Source organism: Cydia splendana, chromosome 7, assembly GCF_910591565.1.
Source record: "Cydia splendana chromosome 7, ilCydSple1.2, whole genome shotgun sequence".
Classification (NCBI taxonomy): domain Eukaryota; kingdom Metazoa; phylum Arthropoda; class Insecta; order Lepidoptera; family Tortricidae; genus Cydia; species Cydia splendana.
Window position 1 is genome coordinate 19,710,264 of NC_085966.1, and position 24,380 is coordinate 19,734,643.

The 24,380-nt window shown below is 36.3% G+C and overlaps 1 protein-coding gene across 1 annotated transcript in view; it reads left to right on the top strand.

The window, feature by feature from the left end:
* The window catches only part of LOC134792423 (putative carbonic anhydrase 3), a 48,864-nt gene that overhangs the window by 21,913 nt on the left and 2,571 nt on the right, over positions 1-24,380 (top strand). Inside the window, exons 2-5 of the mRNA XM_063763722.1 lie at positions 13,753-13,800; positions 15,632-15,796; positions 20,413-20,551; positions 21,932-22,037. Coding sequence (XP_063619792.1) covers positions 13,753-13,800; positions 15,632-15,796; positions 20,413-20,551; positions 21,932-22,037 — 458 coding nt within the window. The remainder of the gene's footprint in view (positions 1-13,752; positions 13,801-15,631; positions 15,797-20,412; positions 20,552-21,931; positions 22,038-24,380) is intronic.

The window sequence follows — 24,380 nt, forward strand, 5'->3', positions numbered from 1 at the left end:
GTGCAGTAAAAAGGTTCGTACGTCGCCTACCATTAGATTCTAAACTAAATAGGTTTAATAGCTGAATAGCGGAAAATTAAATACAATCTTTTCTTCCCTTAAAGACAGAAAAAGCTTAAACTACTATTTCCCGGCTACGCCAAAGTATTTAGTCTGTATTAGAGATAGGCATGTATTCGCTCACACAAGTGTTAAGTTTCACGTGGGAAATCGTAAACGATCGACAAAATAATCTCGTTTAAACTGAATTTAAATTTCCATTAAATAAAACAAAATAAAAAAAAACAATTTATTTCCATAAAAATGTACTTAAGTCTATGTTACAGATGTGTGCAAAATCTCTAGTATGAGATTAGTACGGCTACCACCAGTTTTGACATTGACAGATTAGCTCGCGTCTACGTAAATTACTTTCTATACATCTCGCTTGCACTAATATGCGAGTACGAGCGAGATGCATAGAAAGTAAGTTACTTAAACGTGAGTTAATATGTCAATGTTAAAACTGGTGGTAGTGCTTTAGGCAATATGTGCGCGGTCACTAAACTCGCGTCTTGGTCAAGCAGATGTTGTCAGTAGAAAAAGGCGGCAAATTTGAAAAATGTAGGCGCGAAGGGATAGCGTCTCATAGAAAATTTGAAATTCGCGCCTTTTTCTACTGACAAGATTTGCTTGACCATCTATACCTAACTAATATACATTGAGTAATTCAGAATATAAATATGTATACTTAACTTAATAGCTAGTGGGTTTTTTTAAGTTTGTTTGTCAGTATATTTGCCAGAGCATTATCATTTGTGTAATATTATTTCAGAATTTTATTGAATTTGATTAAGTATTATTTTATTGAAATGGATTTATGAATGATTTTTCGTAAAACGTTCCTTTCTACTCGTATCCTTATTTAGGTACTCAGACGACAGGTAGTCAAAACGCGTATTTTATCTACTTTCTTTCGTCACAGATGTGGTTTGAATGGACTACAATGACCGCTGCGTTGTCTTGTTTGGTATGCAGAGCGCATTCCTTTCATTCACTAAACTTATTCTAATTTTGAGCAGGTGCCTTGTTTAACTTGATCTCAAAGTTAAAAAATAATCTAAGTTCGTCCAAGTTAACCTCTTGCTAACGAGTCTGTCAAAAAAATGCGGTATTTTCAGTACAAGCGGTAATAAAATTACTACGAAATAATAATTAAAAAAAAATTCTCTGTCCTGACTTTGGCAGAAAATAGTGTGAAAGGGTCACTATAAATGATGGTATGTGGATCACCTAGATTCGACACTACCTACCTAATCAAGAAATGTAGGACTGGGTGCCTAGCCAAGATGCCAATCGTTTACGCTCCGTAGCGAACGAAACGCAACTGTCACTGTCCCACTAATATGGAAGAGTGATAGAGAGAGATGACTTCGCTACGCTACGGAGCGTTAACAATTGGTATGTTGGCTAAGCACCCTGAACAGAAAGAGACAGGACCTTTATCCTGTCGTTATAACACCGATAACGATCGACCTTTAAATTGTATCCGCCCGCTGAAGCGATGCGCATGGCCAGCGTAGTGAATATACAATAGCCCTGCGCCGACGCAGCGGTCACCGGCCTACTTCGGCACTGTTGTAAATAGTGCGCGTGAGAATAATGCCCACTGTCAGTGCCAGGGCCGCGTTTTATAAAAGGTTGCATTACACTATAGCAACCTGGCGCAACGACGAGGAAAGGAAAAAATGCAGGCCATGCAAGTTAGCGACAATTCTTAAAGTACTTAAGTTTATATGGAAGGTTTGTTTCTTAGCCCGTAGTGGTTATACAAGATGTATTTTTTTCTGCTAAGGGGCAGGTCGTCCAAGTCGGCATACCCTTCATACAAAGGCCAAAAATTTTCGCTACAAATAATATTTTCTTCTCCTTTCCCCTAATCAGAATACGATACAGAATATGCCCTTAAACGGATCACCGCTATTTTTGTTACGTCACCTTGTATTCTCTTGGATTAACAGTGTTATGTCATTTAATTGTTCGTATGTTCTATTTCTATTAACGTCCAGTATAGCCTTACCATGACTGCCTTTAGCAGTGTCAAACTGACATATTCGCTACATACATGATATTGCCGATTTTAGAAGCAAATTTCATATTAGGCCAAAATTTGTTACAAATTTTTAAAGTGCATTTTACTTATGATGACTGTTGGTGATTTTTATCTGTCAAAAACTCAGGATTCGAATTTTTGGCAGCCGAAACGTGATCTAAAAAAGCGCTACAAGACTTTACAAAAACTCCGCTCTCTGAACCTACTGCACCTTAACACATAGACATCATAGTTGAAGTTTTTTGAGTTTTTAGAAGTAGTTCAGGGCTAAAAACTCGCTAAATGGTCTTGCCATCAACCTACACGTTGCGGATTGTATGAGTGAGTAACTTTTGGTTATTTATTTAACACCCACCTACGCATAGTCTAATAAAACATGGTCTTCTATTCCCAGAGTGACACAGGCCTACGTCACAACAACATGGCCGCTATATATAGCGCTATCGCATATTATCATATAGCGCTGTCGCATGATGACGTAGGCTTGTGTCAGTTAGGTGACCTAGAAAAGACGGGAATGGAGTACCAGGCGGAGTATATTATTATACCATGCACCTACGTAGTTTTGTTACGGAGTTAGTGACCTCCGGTCTTTATCACGTGAAGTACCGTAGAGACATCGGTAAACCACACTTTTTTGGTTTCGCCAGGATCCTCTAGTTATCTATCTATTCTACATGTACACATAATACACATAGTACACACATGTAAAACAGTTCCCTAGTTAGTTTCAGCATTACGTAGTACTTACTCAGTAAATACATATCTGCGTCATGCATCAAATACGTCACACCTTCAATATATTTAGGCCTATGTTTGGTTTGGTACTTACACATAGGTATATCCTTAAATGTTTCCTTTTAGGATTATCCAACGACGTTTGTTTAATGTTGGTCATTCCAACTTGTTGATAGGCTTATAAAAAATACGTGTACATACGTGGCATTATATAAGTACATCATATAATATGACGTGGCCTGATATTAGAATTGATGATTTCATGATGTGACAATCATTTCATGAAATAATCGGTTGTCCATATCATGAAAAAGTCAAACCGAACCTAAACCTAACACTTAGGTTAGATCAATTCCAAAATGGTATTTCATGAAATTATCGAATTCTACGATCTGGCCACGACATATACATGACGTACTTATATGTATAATGCCATGGTAAATATAATTATGTCTTGTATATTAGGGTGGTTCAAAAAACATTTTTTTTCCTACGGGGCACCCCCTTATTTTGTTACACTTATTATGCTGATAAAATACACCAAGTTTCGTAATTTTATCTCAACTACAAGGGGGTGCTCAACCACTTTGAAAATTTGTATGTTTGTATGAAACCCAATAAAAAAAAGTATTTATTATTCAGAATTTTATTTAAGTATCTGGTTTCACACTATTTGCACATGTGATTTATAAGTTTTGAAGTAGAAGAACATTTTTATTTGTCTTTTTATAATTTTTCAAAAGTAAGATTTTTTGAATTTCACCTAAAAAAATCATAACGACTAGAAAAAAAAAATGTTTTTTACATAATAAGTTTTAAATCACACTTTCAAATAAGTAATGTAAAAACTACTACTTACATAAAAATCTAAAAAATAATAACTTGATTTTTTTGGATTTCATACGTAAGTATATGTATAACCAAACTTGCTCTCAAAATTTCACGAGAATCGGCTGAGAATTGCGACCTATAGGAGAACATTCCGACATACGAAAGCATTTTTGCTCAAGCTGAAACGGAGACCTTCGTTAACTCTCGGTAAATAAGTGTATAAATTGAATTTAAAGGTATGTGTACTTTGTGTACTATATTTTTGCCAATCTGTCACAGTTGGAACCAGAATTCTATTTTACATATAAACTCTTAGAGACACGTGTTATTTACGTAATTATAATTACTATTGTACAGGAAATGCAAAACGGCATCGGCACCATAAACAAATTGCCCATATGATCGCAGGATGTTGTTTCATTCATCAGATGTTCTCACATAGATCACCTAGTTTAATAGCCATATTCTGCATATTCGTTCTGTTCTAGCCACTGACGAACGATCCGAGTAGAGTTCTGGGTATAAAGACCACCTTAACCTGACCTCGAGGTTTGTTAGAATCGTTGTAGAAGTAATCAAAACAAGAATATTAATTAATATACATTATTTATTACACAAGTGTTCTCTAAGCATTTTAATATGAGACTCCTGGACACAGCTCAATTTTCTGCACTAAGACTAAGGTAATGATTTCAGAGAAAACTAGGCTGATTAAGTATTTAATGACATTGCTGTTTTTAATATATCCTGAGTTAGATCACGCGCAGTGGTAAATATTAGAGTATAAATATATAGATACGCCTTAAAATAATTATTTTCTGCAAGAAATTCGTTTTAATAGATGGTATAAATTAAGTATTTATTACCTACTACCTACCCCTAATACGCAATCCCCCGCATTGGAATATTAAAGCAAAATTATTAGGTATTCTTATTTATGTCTACGATATATATTATAAATTCGTACATCGAAAAACCAAGGGGTATAAATCAATTTTGAAATAAATTAAATTTAGATTTGATTGATTAAAGATTGCACTATCAAATGTCAATTGAATATACTAAATACATTAAGTATTCGACCCCGCAGTTTAACCCCGGCCTAAGTTATTAAATTATTAATGAATTAAGTCGATAACTAAACTAAATTTTATATTCTGCTCCACACAACAGCCTTTGCAAAACTAGTTTGAATTTGGACTTTGTTGCTAAAGAATACGGTTAACAATTGAATGAGTTTTCGAATGGCCGTCACAACACTTACAACCTTCATTCATTGGGCATTATTGCAAACCATATCTATAATCGAATAAATTAGTAAGTACTGAAATGTCAGCGGGAACGTGGCACGTGTTTAATGAGTTATTTAATAACGATGGTAATTACCCGCTGCCTTCGACTCGCAAACCATGTACCATGTTCGAATGCTAGTAGGTACCAAGGTCCTTTGGTACAATAAATTACAATTTTCTTGTCCTTGGTACTATATTACATATATATACGTATTATATGTATTTATACTATAAATTGTATATGCACTATGCAGGATTGTAATTTAAAATTTTGTAGCAGTTGAAAAAATATAACTTTTATGGCATTGCAAATTGTAAGGGGATTGAAACGGTCTTCAGTTAAACCCAATTTGCTCTATACCAACAGAGCTATCGTTATAATAGCATGCTGAGACAAATAATACTACAATGGAGTTGTTGTATTTTATATGTAGGCTCCAACAGTTTTTAAGAAATTTCAGGATGACAATATTTTCATGAATAATTTTACTAGTATTGTATAAAAGTAAATCTAATGCATATAGGTAAAATGGTCCGATTGATTCGCTATCAGTTACACAATTTACAGGAAAAGGTTTGATTTGTTTATGAGCTAGTGTATGATAGACTAGCTAGAAGCTATATATATCTATAATTAATAGTAATGATGTTCTGTTGTGGTTGAATGTCATATCATCATGTCATCATTAAGTGGGTAAGCTTTAATATCCTCATGGGATGGGACATACTTACCCGATAAATCAATATACCTACATATATACCTAGTACTAAGTTTTACTATTTAGGTATCCGTGGCAATACTTAGGTCAGCTCTTACCTGTTTAATAATCAAGTAGATATTATGTACTTAATACAATCGCGTCAGTGAAATTAATAAAAAAATGTTATTGATATTTACCCTTTTCTAGGCAATCTTACTACTTAACTATGCAGTTTATTTTACCACTTATTTGGAGTTTTTTTTGATCTATTAGCGAGACTTGGACTTACGATTTTTTTTATTTGTCAAGAAAAAGGTCAAAGGACCAAAAGTATATTTATGACAACTTTTATAATTATGAGCAACACTGAGTTTCCGAGCAAACTTTAATGTCATCATTATATCACACTTTGTGTTAAGAGGTAGTCAATTCACTGAGTAATGTTTCGGATTCGGGCGCAATTGTTTCACGAATGGACAATGGAGGCCTAAAGTCTGTAAGTGGCTCGAGGTGTGGAGACCACAGAGTAAAAAGACAAGCAGAGATCAAATCGCTGAGACGAAACTGGGATTTTATAACACGACGATTTTCTGGTGTTTATATTCAGGTATGTACCTGAATATATCAGGCCTGTTTGTGTGTGTAAAGTCCACAATTTTTTCTTAAGCGATTCTACTTCTGTCTATCTTCAAACTCTGAGGTAGAGTTGCCAAAGACTTGTCTTAAGGGATCCTACCTCTGTCTATCTTTAAACTATGTGGTGGAGCCAATCACCAAAGTATTTTCTTATGCGATCCTGCTTCTGTCTACCTTTAAACTCTATCTGTGGCAAAGATAATAGGCAAAGATAATAGCCAAAGTTTTGTCTTAAGAGATCCTACCTCTGTCTATCTTTAATCTCTGCGGTGGAGCCAATCGCCATGGCTCCCAGCTTTGCTCATTCTTGTAAAATTTGTCACAGTACGGTTGTGACAATAACTGACCAGATTCTATTGTTTGCTTGTAGTCGTTAATTCCAGTATATTATGTTGGTATCAAAATAGTAGGTATCGAACATTTTATTGAAGCTAATTTTGAGTATAACGCGTGTTTATTGGCTAAGAATATTTATTAAGAGAAGTTAATAAAGTCGTGCGCATATTACATACTTAGGTACTTAGATAAGAGGTATTTTGTAAAGTCTTATGCGTAATTTGCATCATGTAGAATGTAGATAGAGGTACCTATACAAAAAAAAACTATTTACAATGGGAATATGTTTTCAGTGTGCTATTTAATATATCATTAAATACATATGTAGGTACCGCACAATAGAGCAGAGGTACAATATAGTTGAATGCTCAATTGCTCACATTTGGCGTAATAAAAACGTGTGAAGTATTTTATTCATAGTTAGCAAGAACAAATTAAGTAGGTATAATATTGTATATTATGTCTCCAATGAGAAGCAATTTTGTAATACAAGGTATACTGAGAACATTAGACACCCTAATAAATATTAATAATTACAAAAGGTATCCTTATAAGTATAAGGTGCATATTATTCTACTCGATATTGATGCCATCAGTGACGTTGATTTTGATGACATTTCCTCTCCATCCATCGAGAGCCTGGGGGTATACCGCGAAATTTCGCTGGCATAATCGAGTGATAGAGAGGAATATAATGAAATTTCGATTAGTTATGTCCACTGTAGGTTCTGTATCTATATACAGGGTGTCCCTAGCCATTGGACAAAGCCGAAATGTACATATGCATTAGGGTATTTAGAATCAGTATACAAAGTATCATAACAATCGGTGTAGCGGTTACGAAGAAATTAACAAATTACGATTTTTTTACTTTGGAGCAACCTGTATGTGTTAGTAGCTCCTGAGGTAATAAATAGTATAAAACCTTCTTCGACCGTTTTGATTATCTTTTTTATTTATGACATTAATAAGATTCTGACTTTTGACAAATGTCATCATTGCCGCACATTTTCAAACAAATTGTCAAAAGCACTGCCAATGATTAATACAGTATGTTTCTTTTTGTTGTCGATTATTGGGAATAACTTTTGTTTGCTAATTTATTTTTTTATCTTTTGTTCTAATTAAAAAAATATTACCGTTAGAGCATTTCTGAGAAGTAACCCTACGTGGGATTTCAGGGTTTGTCCAATGGCTAAGGTCACCCTGTATACCTACACATATAAACATATATTTACAGAATCAAACTAATTATAAAGTCCCACCTATTAAGGATCCTCCCCTCAAAGTTTTAGTCATTTTCCACTCCACTTTTGTTTTTAAGTAGGTACTTGTTGGTTTGGAGCATGATATTATCATAACATTCATATTATTCATAATATTAAAATACTGTAAGTGACCTTTAATTTAATAGGCTGTGTTGATTGATGACCTAGTGTCCTGATGCACGATAGAGATGGACGGGAAAACATACCTACACAATTGGGGTTGATTTATGGAATAACCACAAATATTATTACACATATTTATCTTTAATAAATAATGTTGTCTTTCATAAATAAATAATGGTAGCATTCATTAAGTAGGTACCTATAATAAATCAAAATAAATACCAACCATTTTTTCCCAATTCTATTTTACTACTATATTACTTATCGCAGAAAGTCTAGTTGGCAAACCGATGTTCATTCAATTATTTCTGTTCTATCTTTCGCATAATACTTAGTTTTATTTGGGCGAATTATCATTTCGCACTGTAGGGGGTCTAGCCAAGATAACAATCATACATCGACAAACTTCAAACGTATAGAAAAAATGTATCGAGAAGACATGCTACGAAAAATTTAAGTTTTTTTCTATCAACGATTGTTATCTCTATATACTAATACTACTCTTTGGCTAGGCCTCATGCCCCTGAACGTTGCGCTCTATAAGCGATGAGAACAACCACGTATTTACAGAAATCATTTGCATTAAGCGGAAATTGGACTGCCTGGTTCGTAAAAGTATCCAGTGTTATCCACAGGCTCGCAGGCCCAACCCAACCCAGCCGGACTATATAATTGCAAGTTAATCAATATTTTAATATAAAATTCTATGGAGTCATGTGCTTCGAAATAAAGATTTATTATTATTATCTCCTTGGATATCACGGGCCTATAATCCCGGTTTTTTGATAGGCTTGCGTGGGGACACAGATCCAACACGTAGAGGCCCCTTGGAGAGCTTTTATGTCATGTAGAACGCCTGCTGGAACCCGTTCACAGGTGCAACAATAGACACCCATGAACCTGTCTCAGCAGGCTAAGGGACTATTGTAGAAAAAGAGAACAGTATACCAGTCTGGATTTAAGTTTGGGTGGACTATGAGACTGGGTTATTACAAAGACGTACGGACACCTGCCATAACAATGTTTACACAAGTTATCGAGGCAGGTGATGACTTGCCGCGCACTAGATGGGCCCCTGAAACTGCCGTCGCGAAGACGACCAGGAGCAACATCGGTGTGAGCGGCTCAGGGGTGTCGAGAGGTGTGCGCGTATATTATTATTATTAAAATAGATACTCATTCTACTTTTTCCACAATTACATTAATATAACGTATAGGTACAGTCAGCACTAATTAGATTTACAAATCAACAGGGTAAACTTGAAAATGTAAACAGTTTATTTTTTATTCTAGAGAGTACTTATACGTTGACCCTACATTGCAATACAATGCGAGCCAATACGAATTTACTGTAGCAAGTATTCGGTCCATAATAATATTTTATATAGGATTGTCTCATGATTACATTTATGTATATCATTTATATCTACGGCTTTGCGGGTCCTGCGCGGCGAGTCAAACTGTCCAGAGCTGCCGTGCCGTTTGGTACGACTGTATGACAGTGCCGGCGGCTCGCACTGTGTCGCGTAAGAACTCGCCACTTCTTCGTGCTCTCACACTGTTGAATGCGCTCCTGACAGTCCTGACATCAGCTACTGACTGCGATATGTTTGCGTGGCGATGCACGGCTGTGTGCAGTGAATGTCTGAGGAGACATACGCATATTGCATCGCATACGCCTATTGTGAGAGGATGGACGATCGTCGTTATTTAACTGTAATAATTTAGTATTATACATGTATCATAATACTTTACATTACAGTGTGTAACTAACTTTCATGGCGCATTAGTTACACACTGTAATGTCATGTAAACGTGTTTTCAATAAAATAATATAAAAACATTTGTAAAATATGCGACAAAGACTTGTAGCTAGATTTTTCTTTAGAAGGTATGATTATTGATAACCGTTGTCTAATTTTATTATGCAAACGTTTTAAGTTATACTTATGCAAACGGACATGATGGCAATCCTGTACTTTCATATGTGAGATAGCTGGGCATGGCATCACATTAAACAGTTAATACTAATCGGCTCCACATTAAATGACGGCAAAGCATGAAATTGCACATGAAACAAGAGTTGCTTGTATCCGACTAAGCCGTGCTCCAATTGTTCGCTCTTCTGCAGTTCAACATTGCATAATAGGCACGCCGAGGCATTGGCAATGACGAAAGGTCAACTATTATTAAGTGCATAAATTTATTTTTATCAATGAAATTGACACGCGCCAGTACCCCGGCTGTTTTGTACTACGATTAGTTTTAATTACTTTTTTTAACAACTGTCTTTGTCTTCGGGTATAACGGATAGGGGCGTTAGCCTTGTGAATAGGTACACATTCTTTGTACATTCTACCTAATTATATTCCTAGTAATATTAAAAAAGTAAAAGTTTGTTTCAATGTTTACGTTTGTTACTAGATCACACGTATCAGCTGGTATACGGATTTGGATGAAAGTTGGGATACAAGATTGAAACAGAAATGAAAATCTTTTTTCTTCAAGTTAGGCATAATTACAATGCACTTAATGTCATAACCTACCACAGCCCGGAGAAGATACCGGCGCTAAAACAAGGCAAAAAATTATACTTACACTATATTAACTATAATTATAAAATACAAATCCTACATTTTATACTGGAAATAAAAGAGTGGATATTTGTTTAAGAGTGCCCTTGGCGAGTACTCGCCTATCGGTACTTGCGGATAACTTTAACTAACTGGTCAACTCACTCCAAGGGCACAATCTTTGCCGACTATGCCTCTTTGATACGGATTACGGATGAACGGGTTGTGATAGGCCTTACCATACTGTGACATCCCGTTGGTCACAGAAAACTCGAAAAAAAAAACTATACCGCCGCCTTGAGCGCAAAGGCATCGCTCTCTCCAAGGCAAACGCCTCCATCCAAAAAGATGTTAATATCTCTTTAAAAGGATGGCCGGCTTCGTTCCGGCAATAAAAACAATATTTCTCAAGCAATGTGTAGGCTTACTTCCCCTTACATTGTCCCCCATTGAAATTTATTGTGCGTACTCGCACTTACGCACTTTATGAATCTACAAAATCTGTTTCCTGTTACGTATAGTGTTTTACTACGTTCTCGGTAATTCGTCATAATTTGTTAGAAATGTACCTACTCTGTGGGTCGATTATAAAAATGATACTTTAAATATTTCCGTCCACCTAATAGGTTGTAGATAGACTAGTTAGTAGAAATGGCCTAGTTTTCCCAACTTAACGTAGAGTACACAAAGGGCCATTTTCCAGCTTTAGCTTTAACAAGACATGTAATAATTTAATAAAAGTTTAATGGCCGTGTCAAATCCAACATTATTCTTAAGGTGGACAGTGGTAGCACATGAGCGGTAACATATTTACATACAACGAAACAATTATCGAACAAACCGAAAACGTTAGGTACGTACCGAAAACCTTACTTCCAATGCATGGTTCGCAATCAAATGCATAGATAAAAATATTAAGCCACTAAATAGGTACCTAAAAGAATTAACCAAGGTCATTTAATGTACCATTAGCTACCAATACCATACAGCGGACCATTTCAATAGTAACTTCTAGTAACTGACCGTGGAGCCCGATTTCATCACGGCTGCTTCACCGCTTTTTGCGGGAAAAGTGAAAACGCCGCAATTCATTTTCTTGTGGTCACTTTAATGAAACGAACAATTGCAACATATAACTTTACTGGTCACAGTTAAAATGAACAAATGACTATTATATTCAATATTCAGTGATATTAAAGTTAGTTTACCGGAGCAATATTCGATTTTATTATTGTATAACAGCTCGTGATATGGCCCTTAGTTGCGATTCACGAATCAGTGACTGTCAAAAAATAATGTAGAATTTTACTGCCTAAATGGCCTAAAAGCTTCTAAATTATGAACATTTAACGTGGTTTGAGGTTCGTCAAGCCATTTAATATGACTTTAACAGTTTCTAAAGAAGACAAAATATGAAAGCGGTGAAAGATCGCATATTATTGTCACTGTGTCACAGTAATAAGTGGTTCAGACTTCAAATTCGTTGACTACCAAAAATACGACTGAACATAATGCAAGTGCATACAAATTTATGATGGAGATGAATTGTAAAATTTTCTTGACGCAAAGAGTACCTATTGCTTAACGGTTGACAAAAATTTTTTCTTTAGACACTTTGTGAACTAATTCGATGAGACGCTCTATTGTTTTTTGCGAGCAAAAGTTTTGTAATTCTAATTTTTGAAAATGCGACGTCAAAAACAAGCTTTGTTTACATTGAAAAATGGCACCTGGTTGGATATTATACCTATAGATTATGTTAAACGCATCTTAGGTGTCAAAATTGGTGTACTATAGTTTTGGGATAAACTCTTGTTTGTTTGTTGATTTAAAACCAAATAGCTAAATTAGAATTTTGTTTGTTTTAAGAAATATTTAAAAAAAAACAACTGTTTTCCTTTAAATAAAATAAAAATATTAAGTTTGTACGTCAGTATAATTTGAAAGCCAAACCAAACCTCGAACGGAGATAATACCAACCTACGAGAAATTAAGACCGCGGATTACGAGAATAGATTAGCATCCTAAACACTCATACCAGCATGTATTGTACGTAACTAAGTACAATAGCGTCGTTGGATAGTAATAACAATTTTCCGGCACGCAATCAGGGGTAGTATTCCCAAATTTTGCCGAGTCCATGCCTCAAAAAAACCAGTGTACGTATGTTCCAATTGAATGAGCGAGCGAAGCGTCTGCTTGGGCAAAAATGTTTCCGTATGTTCGTCTGTTCTTCTATAAAGGTAGCATTTCCTAACCGATTCTCGACATTGGAAAATCGTTATCTGCCTGGCTACTTTTTCACATTCGAGCGATAGAGAGGTAGATAATGATTTTAATTTTTATCGTTATTGTATTCTTTTCAAAATAAAATTGCGAGGTCTGTAGCTCACGGAGCCATTAGTCACGTAGTTGTTATAGGTAGGTACAGTCGGCGTCAAAGATATATTTACAATTTGCACCTTGCTCCTCTGTAATAAGGCGAAAAATGTAAACATATATCTTTGACGTCGACTGCACTTAGATTTCAAGGATGTAGGTACTTATAGTAGTTTATATGAGACGATTGTTCGATTTAAAATAGCAATAGCAAAGTAGAGCACAAAAGCGTGTATAGTGAACACGGTACACGACATGCATTTCAGCGGATTCCGATTATAAAAACGTTTGCGTGAGAAACTTTGATAAATTGCGATGATGGTAACTATCGACTGATATTTTATTGATCTGGATTTGATAGAAAGTTTTATGGATATTAAATTTTAATGTCCAGCTCAAAAATGTTTTTCATGTCGCCCACCGTTCAACGGCATTGACACTAAACTGAAATAAATGTCATATACTGTAGAAAAAGTGACCAAGGCCTCCAGTGCCCTAAAAAAAGCCGAATGGCACAGGCACCTGCAGCGATAGCAGAGGCCTTGACACTGGAGGCCTTGGTCACTTTTTCTTTGTACCTATATGACATTTATTTCAGTTTATAATTTATATAGTAGTGTTTCTACTTGAAATAAAACAAATTAAAATATTTAAAAAAATAATTTATGTTGTTCTAATACTTCTATGACATTGACAATATAAAATTTATTGTAAACTAATCTGTAGAATAATTCTTGGTCCTAGTACATGCATTAGTACAATTATTTTGTTTTTCTTTTCCAGCACCAGACCTCACAAGAGGAGAAGACTTCGGATACGATGGCAACATCGGTGAGTTGTTTAGCTTGGGGTTTTAAAGACGTATTTATCCAGATTAGACAATTTTTCACCAATCTGATTCAATTGCCCGATCGAATCAGGACGTGCGGACGCAAACGCCAATTTGGCTCGCCGAATTCAACCGCCGATAATGACCGATATTACCGATAAAATGAGGTGCGGACACAAGAATATAAATTTGTGACGCCAGTGTTTTCATTCTGGGGCATTTTTTCAATTTAGAGGGCTCTAATATCACCATAAATCTAAAATTGGAGATTGACGCCAAACGAATTTCTGATCGAATCGACCGATTTGATCAGTCCCGTCTGATTGGATCAGTTTTAGGGCCAGAGGGTCTACCGCCTACCGCCCAACATCGAAAAACGTTATTAATTTATTTATCTCTCTATCGTTCGAATATGCTAGGGCGATAGAGGCAGATGAGAAATACAGAATTTCGTTTTTTGTGTTAGGGCCTCAGTTGCACCAAACCGTTTGTCATCGCATCGTAAAAACGTTCGCTTTAACGTATAGGATACCTATTTTATAAAACCCTGCGGACTTAGGTAGGTATATTCAATCAGTTTGTCAGCGTAGTTTCGCACTGCACTTAGGACCGGTTGCACCAACCACAGTTGACAGACTGACTAACGTCACTCAACAGTGAACTAGAGTCAGACCAAGAATACTCTGCAGCGGATTTGATAGCCCACGCAGTGCAAGTGTTATTTTAAACGTCAAACTTCTATGAAATTATGACGTATAAATGACACTTGCACTGCGTGGGCTATCAAATCCGCTGCAGACTTTTTTTGGTCCGACTCTATCAGACTTCCACACAATAAAATTTTGCGAACTCTTTAACGGTGACAGACGGTTTGGTGCAACTGACCTTTAGACTTCTAACAGTCACAAAACCTTCAGAGTTAAGATAAATGGAAACTGGGGCATTCGGAGGAAAATACTTCAGAACTATGATCCATATTATGGACCTTGACTGCATAATGGCGTGACAAAGGTTACTAGATCACTAATTAGTACCACTTAAAATAATCCCTTATTAAAATACCTACAATTTCAGATCACTGTAATTAAGGCATAATTTATATGGAAGAGTTATTTACGTAATATTGATGGGTTAATTTATCCGTTGTGTTTATCGAACGAATTGTAAAACTTCACACTATTAGTAATGATATAATATATAATATGTATGTTACAACTTCAATGTCAATATGTTAATGCTTTATTGCGGTAAAAATGTTTAGTACTTAATGAACAGTATTTAATTTCATTTCGGCAAACAAAAGAATTTTGAAGGATTTAATTATACATTCTGATTCTGAAAATGATCTACCTACTAATAAATTCCGGAGGAATCTGCTCTGAACGTGAATTTTAGACAGTTGACTTTTGTTAATCCGGGAGCGTAGTAAAAGTAAAAAACTGGATAGGAATGATGGTGATTTATGGTCATCTCCATACATTAGGTATTTACTATTCGAATGGCTTTAACTATTTACCATTTCATCTTGGTTGGTTTCCTTAAGGTCTCCCCAAATATATGGACGCGCTTTCGGCAAAAGCCGATAGGAAAAAGTTTTATGTCCGCCAATAAGAGCGAAAAAGCTGAACGACGACTTTTTCGCTCTTATTGTATGCGCAAATAAAGCCTTTTCCTATCGGATTTTGCCGATTCAGCATCGACATATATGGGGCACTAAGCACTTTCGTAAATTATACAATTTTTTGAAAAATTTCTAATCATTTACGTACCTAAGTTTCTTTCACGTGTCGTGTTTAAAGAGACAGAACGCTGCAACCTTCTTGTATTACCCAGGTCCAACGCACTGGGGCGAGCGCTACCGAGAGTGCACGGGCAAGCACCAGAGCCCTATCAACATCAACGTGCTGCGCGTGAAGCACGTCACGCTGCCCGACATCGAGTTCGTCGGCTTCGACGACTCGATCGACGACGTTCACGTCACCAACAACGGGCACACTGGTAAGGCACAAACACTAAGCTACAGAAGGCACACCAAGGCTTGGTCAACATCAACGTGCTTGTGAAGCAGATGACACTGCCCGACATCGAGTTCGTCGGCTTTGACGACTCGATCGACGACGTGCACGTCACCTATAACGGGCACACACACATAGTTTAGGATTTTTTTTGAGCTTTTAAGGACGTGATCGGGAAAATCGGCGTATTTTCTGCGCGTACTGACTTGGATACATTTTTCTAAAATACTTTTACCGCATACATTTCAAAAAGAACGGTTAAGTTTACATGCCTAATTATATGGATAAAGTACGAAAATTAGACTTTAAATATTTTTCTACCCTTAAAATAACGTCGACTTTTACGACAATCTCGGTTATCTACAAATAATGGACACACTGGTGTAAGGTTGACAAAATCCACATCTAATTTTTATATAGGTAAGTGTAGGTACTAAATTGTTATAATTATCGGAACTACTTAGATCCGTTGATAGTAACAACTTAACAAGTTTTCCCTTGAATTAAATAAGTATAGTTACGAGTATGTCCTATTATTTTAAAGTAGTTTTTAATTTATTTCGCCGTTTAATCCGACTCAAAAACTGGGGCTAACTTCCGTTGCGCTTGTGAAACGTAGGTAAATTGCAGTGTAGTCAAGAATTTTGCGCCAAAGTCTTAATTAGCGAGATAATTTAGCAACCAGTGGAATTGCAACGCCTGCTCTTCAAGTCTACACGAGTGCAACGTGCCTTTCTACGTTTTTATGAATTTTATAAAGATTTTGGGTATCTTCGAAACCATTAACTACCATGATGGGAGTCAAATCAGCAACACAATAAGGTTCATTGACCCTCGTTTGATCCATATTATGCAGGTTTCCTCACGATGTTTTCCAACACCGAAAAGCTAGTGGTAAATACCAAATGATATTTCGTACATAAGTTCCGAGAAAGTCATTGGTAATAAATTAATATTATATTTATTTATTTTATTATATTTTGGTTAATTGGTTGGTCAAATAAATATCCATTAAATTCTCTATAACCTCAAATCTTCTAAATATCTAAATCGGTTCAGCGGTTTAAGCGTAAGGGGTCATCCATTAATTACGTCACACGAATTTCTAGGTTTTTTGACCACTCCCCCCCCCCCTTGTCACATTTGGTCACATTTGGCAAACCCCTCCCCCCTAGTGTGACGTCACATTTTTTCTACGAAATCGCCAAATCGAATTAAGTAAGTACCTAAGTATTATTAATATACTATGAAGTATTTGAACAAATTAAATTATTTTTCAGAAAATATTTTAATTTGTTTTTATCAAGTAGAAACACTACTATATAAATTATAAACTGAAATAAATGTCATATACTAAGAAAAAGTGACCAAGGCCTCCAGTGCCCCAGGCTGGAATCGAACCAGCGTCCTCTGCTATCGCGGCAGGTGCCTGAACCACTCGGCCACCGGGCCACAGCGACATTAGTCAAATTTTCCAAGTATATGCACTTCCTACTGAAGGCTTGTGGCGCCCCCTGGCCATCTCTAAGGTAGAACAGTATGGTTCGAACCTTCTATCTGGATCATTCTCATGATGATACCGAGCTAGCGAGAGAGATGGCGCTGCTTTGGCGTTGCTTTTTTCTTAGTATATGACATTTATTTCAGTTTATTATTAATATTTTATCAAAATATTTTTGACGATATAAATATTAGTAATTTTATAACCCAAAACTGCTTAGGAAAGAAAATTAAAAGAATAAAAACGATTATCGTTTTAAAAACTTGTTATTTAAATGTACAGCGAATAAAATAATTAAAAAAAAAATTTCGGTTACTGATGAAGTTAAAGTGACGTCACAAAGTTTGTGTCTCCCCCCTCCCCCATGTCACAATATGTCACATTTTCTTGACCCCCTCCCTCCCCCTAAACGTGTGACGTAATTAATGGATGACCCCTAAGAGGTAACATACAAGCAGACAGAATTACTTTCGCATATATAATAATAATATAGTAGGGAAAGAGGCAGTTTTTACAATATTTTAGTTTCCCCAGTAAACAAGGAAGCACGGTAACGATCAAGTAAATGATACTAAGTATTTGCGGTATCGATATTAAGTTACACGATGCACTTACAAGTGCAGGTGAAGTGGATGATACGTATCCATTGCATGTAACTGATAGTAAAGTATAAACATTCAACGATCATATCAGTGAAACAACGAGAATACTAAGAAAGTCGGCCAATGAAGATATATTGTAACATTGCATTTGCTAGACTTATTTTTACAAGCTTACAGGGCGACCCAAAATACGTTGATATTTTTTACTGCGAATAATGTATGTAAAATAAATAATTGACGACCGGTCTGGCCTAGTGGGTAGTGACCCTGCCTATGAAGCCGATGGTCCCGGGTTCGAATCCTGGTAAGGGCATTTATTTGTATGTAGAGATGGGTAGGGGTGAGTAAATACTGAGTATTTACTCGGTATTTACTCAAAGCACCCGATAAATACCCGTATTTACTCATTTAGGTGGGTAAAAACGATTGCTTATAAAATATTCAAAAAGTGAGATTTAAGAACAAAATTGTCTTTTATTGAAGAGTGCTAACGTGTATTAATAATATCTATAAAATAAAAAGCATATAGGACGCTTAATTTACGAAAAAATGGTAATTATTAATGAGAGGCAAATTGTGATAATGCATAGTTAACAATTTTGTTTAAAATAAGAAGGTATTTACTTTAAAAATATGGTACTTCAATTCTATCGATGTTCTAGATAAAGTCTATTTCAATAGAACTTGCTAACTATGTAAACAAACCGCCATATTGAAATTGTCTCTGAATGATGAATTTACTAGTGATGGGCAAGACTCCTACTTACTACTTTACTAATGTCAAACCATATCGAATAATAAAATACCAAAAGTAAAAAACAAGTAGTTACTTATTTTTAATTTGTTTAATCACGACCAGAAGACTAATTAGTACTTAAGAATGATGTATTGATGTATTTTATAACCGCGGCGGTAGGTACAGAGCGTGGGTTGGGTAGTGTGTAGCGGGTTTATATCACAAACTTTAGTTACAACACTACCCATCATAGACAATTGTAGAATTTAAAAGAAACAAAACCGTCATTCCAACAGGTCCTAATAACCTAACTTATGAACCCATTTTAAACTTTTAATGAAATATCCAAGATACAGTTTTGATACAGATTTGTGTATTTACGGAACGGACCGTTTCAATAGTGTATATGTGTATGGTTTCAATGGTATTTGATGAGGTGGTGTGAAAATTCAAAGAGAAACAGTGATACAACAAAGTTAAGTTGTTTGTTTACATAGTTAGCAAGTTCTATTGAAATAGACTTTAACTGCATGTCGCGCAAAAGTGCGTGTTTACGCGGCGCTTACGACCTTTTATTAAGGGTTTTTTAAAGAAAACTCAAAAATGGCTCAGCCGATGATGTTCAAAATATTGTTTTTTGTACTCTATTTACGGCTTATCTCCCGAAATGTTTTCATATTTTTTCTGAACTTTGGTTCTAAAGTTATAGAGAGATAATAAACATTATTTTGGCCTTTCGAAACGGTTTTTTTCCAAAAATATTAATTTTATCCAAAAATGTTCTTAGAAACATTCCAGTTATTTTTAAAGACCAATTTAATGATGTGCAACACGTTGGTGGCTTCTGAATTTTTTTTTCGTGACAATTAGTTACATGTATGGAGTGCCCCTCTAAAAAATATATTTCTTGCAATTTTGAGTACTTAATCCAGTAGCGGCTTCCATAATACACCTATATTTCAAATGTATATGCCCCTTTCAGCACTCTAAATAGTTTATACCCACCAATTTGGGTATAAACGAGTAAATACGGGTATATTGAGTAAAAACTGAGTATTTACTCGGTATTTACCCGTGAGTATTTACTCACTACCCATCTCTATTTGTATGATGATACAGATATTGGTTCCTGAGTCATGGTTGTTTTCTATGTATTTAAGTATTTATATATTATATATATCGTTGTCTGAGTACCCACAACACAAGCCTTCTTGAGCTTACCGTGGGGCTTAGTCAATTTGTGTAAGAATGTCCCTATAATATTTATTTATTTATTTATTTATTTATTTATTTATTTATTTATAAAATAAATAAAGATAAATAATAATGTTAACAAGCGTTTGAGTATCAAAGCTAATTGAGATTTTTTTGGTGACAAGAATACGTTTTGTTTTACTTAAATGATTGTTGTTTTCATTTTTAATGACATTTTGTAAAAGACGTAGGAAGAATATTCCTAAAATTCTTTGTCAAATTCTGAATCCTTGACAAGTTGCTGCCCCTTTCTTACATATAAGCTACATGAATGCCATTGCCAAGTTTAGTGATTTCTACCGGGTAGGACTATAGTTTTGGAATTATTAGGGAAATGAATCGAACTATCAACTGATACACAAAAGGAAAGCCAAATTTAACTGTCTCGCCTACGAATATATTTGACGCGCTGCCACTGCTGCTTCGTCAATTACCTAAGTATTTATTCGAAGCGATAATTATTACACAGTTCAAAATCATTAACATTATAACTTTTTTGTTTCCAGTTCTGATAGAGGTGGAAAACGAACCACATCCGCGAGTACGCGGCGGGCCGCTAGAGGGCGACTACATATTTAGCCAGATGCATTTCCATTGGGGTGATAATGACACTTTCGGCTCGGAGGACAAGATCAACCATAGAAGGTAACTGTCTCTGTCTCTCTGAACAGATCTGGTAGGGATGGACAACGAATATTCGCGAGTACGCGGCGGGCCGCTAGAGGGCGAATACATATTTAGCCAGATGCATTTCCATTGGGGTTATAATGACACCTTCGGCTCTGAGGACAAGATCAACCATAGAAGGTAACTGTCTCTGTCTCTCTGAACAGATCTGATAGAGATGGACAACGAATATTCGCGAGTACGCGGCGGGCCGCTAGAGGGCGACTACATCTTTAGCCAGATGCATTTCCATTGGGGTGATAATGACACCTTCGGCTCGGAGGACAAGATCAACCATAGAAGGTAACTGTCTCTGTCTCTCGGAACAGATCTGATAGAGATGGACAACGAATATTCGCGAGTACGCGGCGGGCCGCTAGAGGGCGACTACATCTTTAGCCAGATGCATTTCCATTGGGGTGATAATGACACCTTCGGCTCGGAGGACAAGATCAACCATAGAAGGTAACTTTCTGTCTCTCTCGTCAGTTCTGATAAAGATGGACAACGAATATCTCGCTCGCAAATGAGTTAAATTTCACTTTACAAAGTTTGAATACCGCCCTCTTGAAATCCTTTACAAATCTGACATTGTTTCTTTTGCATATATAATTTGGATAAAAATAAATACTGGCAAGGTGGGAAAAGAAATATAGTATATTTTGAAACAGACGAAATACTATGATGATTCCCTACAAGTGTTCCTTTTGCCCCAATATTTCTGATACCCTATCTAACCTAACATATTATTATGTAGGTAATAAAAATATAGCGAACCGGATAGAGTCGTGAGTGTTATGTCGTGTTTCACGTGTAGGTATAGAACAATTGTAAATGAATAGCCATACTTAGCGGCGTTATTATAATAATTACTGTGGGTTCATGCTAATCGCCATTCCTTCGGTTAATCTGCATATTGTTCTGGTGCGATTAAAACAATACATAAAACATATGGGTGATTTATGTCATCTAGTCACAATAACTATGCACCTGTATTCATCGTTAGGTTTTATAATAAGTATAATAACACCTGTTCCTTATACTTTGTAACTATAAATGAACATTTCCGTAGTAGGACGACTTCCGCTATTTTACAAATTTTACGAGGTTTTGTAAAAAAAAAATCTCTAATACATGCCTAGCAAGGGCGTCGCCAGCTGATGGGCTAGGGTGTGGGTAGTTGATATGGCCGATGGCCAAAGGGAGGGGGGGGGGGGGGGGCTTACAGTTAATCATTAATCAACTGTACTTAGGTACAGTTTTGAGATTTTCCTCACTACCTCATTGGATTGTGTACATTAGGAGTAAGAACGAATAATACATTTCTAAGTAATAACAATAAATGGTGTTAATTTTCAGTTTCCCCATGGAGCTGCACATGGTGTTCTACAAGGACCAGTACCACACCGCCAAGGAGGCCGTCAAACACAGCGACGGGCTCGCTGTGCTAGCTTTCTTTTACGAGGTAATATGAACCAATCAGTTATAGAAGCGCTGGTGGCCTAGCGGTAAGAGCGTGCGACTTGCAATCTGGAGGTCGCGGGTTCAAACCCTGGCTCGTACCAATGAGTTTTTGGAACTTATGTACGAAATATCATTTGATATTTACCAGTCGCTTTTCGGTGAAGGAAAACATCGTGAGGAAACCGGACTAATCCCAATAAGGCCTAGTTTACCCTCTGGGTTGGAAGGTCAGACGGCAGTCGCTTTCGTAAAAACTAGTGCCTACGTCAAATCATGGGATCAGTTGTCAAGCGGACCCCAGGCTCCCATGAGCCGTGGCAAAATGCCGGGATAACGCGAGGAAGAAGAAGAAGGAGTTATAGAACAAATCAGTCAAGGCCCTGTTTCATTGGTCGATAAGGGCTGATTTAAGACTCATTTAGACGATGCTAAAACTCTTATGCCAGTTTCATTACATTGCGGGTTTTGATCGGTCGGTTGAATTGGACGTAACCAAGAGTCCGCAATGTAACCAAAATCGCATGCGAGTTCGCGCGCCGTCTAAATCAGCCTTTAGACGGCGCGCGAAATATCTAAATGAGCCCTAACTCAGTCGATATACAGCAGGCGGGGACTCCTCGCAGGCGGCATAACGACTAGTGAAACTCATAATACGCATGCAATTTGGAAATTTCCAGCACCCCGCATGCGGTCCCTATCGACCAATGAAAACAGTTGCCCGAATGCGGGCCCTATGGCATGCTTTATGGAAATCTCCAACCAAAAACTGACGCTTCAACTGTCAGAGGCCTAGATGAGGCCAAGCTCTATGGGTTGAGGACGAGCTCGCGTAGTTAGTTAAAAAATCGTCGTTGATGGTCGAAATGAGGTGTAGATTTATTATGATCACTTTAGGATTACCCTCAAAATGATGATAAAAATTGCAGGCGTTTTTCATTTTGTACGTGAGGACTCAAGAAAGAGAAAACTTTTTCCCAGATATGAAAACTATAGCTAGTACAGTCAGCAGCAGAAGTTGCTAAGCGGGCCAGGTGTTCAAAATGATCTTGACGCGCTTTATTGTTAAGAGAATAAGAGCGTGTCAAGGTAATTTTGAAACATCTCGCCCGCTTAGCAACATCTGCTGCTGACTGTACGAGTAGGTAGGTATATGCCTAACTAGGCCTTACCAATGTGCGAATACTAGTAAAACCGTAAATTTATTCTGCCAGCCGTAGGAAATCACTTTGATCACAATTTAATAGAAGTGAAATATAGATTCCTCACCCTCAACATATTGTATTCTCTGGAGCTCTATGCACCTAAGCAATTTTATTTACAATCATAAACACAACAAAACTACACTCAATAAAGATCAAGAAAATTTTGCTCAATACACTTAGTTCACTCCATTTTCCTAGAATGCTAAGTGCTTACACCTAAGGACGAACTCATTCCTGCTTTGAATGCAAGGCATTAACGCAATCACTTACCTCTATACATTCGAAGATACCTACCATGTTCTATTCACGAACCATGGATAAGCAGTATAAGAACAGGAGTTTTCCGCTAAATGGGTGATTAGTAGCAGGAAATGGTGTGTCTTAAGAATAGTGCTAGTTTAAATAATTGCACTTATTTATAGAGATTATTTATCAATTTATTCAATCAGGCGTTAAGTGCTATGTGCAAGTCTATTATTATTCTAGTAATTAAATTACCTACTAATAAGTATTATCTCTTTCCTATTCCGGTAAATAATAACGTGCTAGTAAATTTGTGCCTACTAGGAGTGAGCACTCTAAGCTTTTACTTATTTCTCTATGCCCATACTCAACGAAAATAATAATATATTTAAAAGTGGAAAAATTACTGTCTTGGGCGTCTTGGCAGTCTCAACCAAGACAGTAATTTATCCACTTTTAAATTTTCTAAGCTTAATAGCATCTCTCGCAGACGTTTCTGCTTGTTAAAAAATTAAAATAATAATATAGTCCTGGGTTTCTTAAAGTTCTTCCTTAGGGGTCCGTAGCATGCTTATCAGGGGTCCGCAGTAGGTAATTTACCTCTACTGTAAACATAGGTACCTACCAATTAGGAAATCGTGTAATAAACTTGACGAGACCTAAGTGTAATGAAACTTATAATAAAAGCAATTTTAAAATATAAATAAGGCTTTTTATTATTTTCCTAAAATATTTTTGACGGGATCCGTAGTGGCATTGTTTAAATTATGAAAATGGTCCGTGACTGCAAAAAGTTTAAGAAACCCTGATATAGTCCATTACTTACTTCACTTCCGGAACCAAAGACACAGACAAACTTTAGGTTTACGTATATTGTATTACCCAGACCTTTTCTTAAT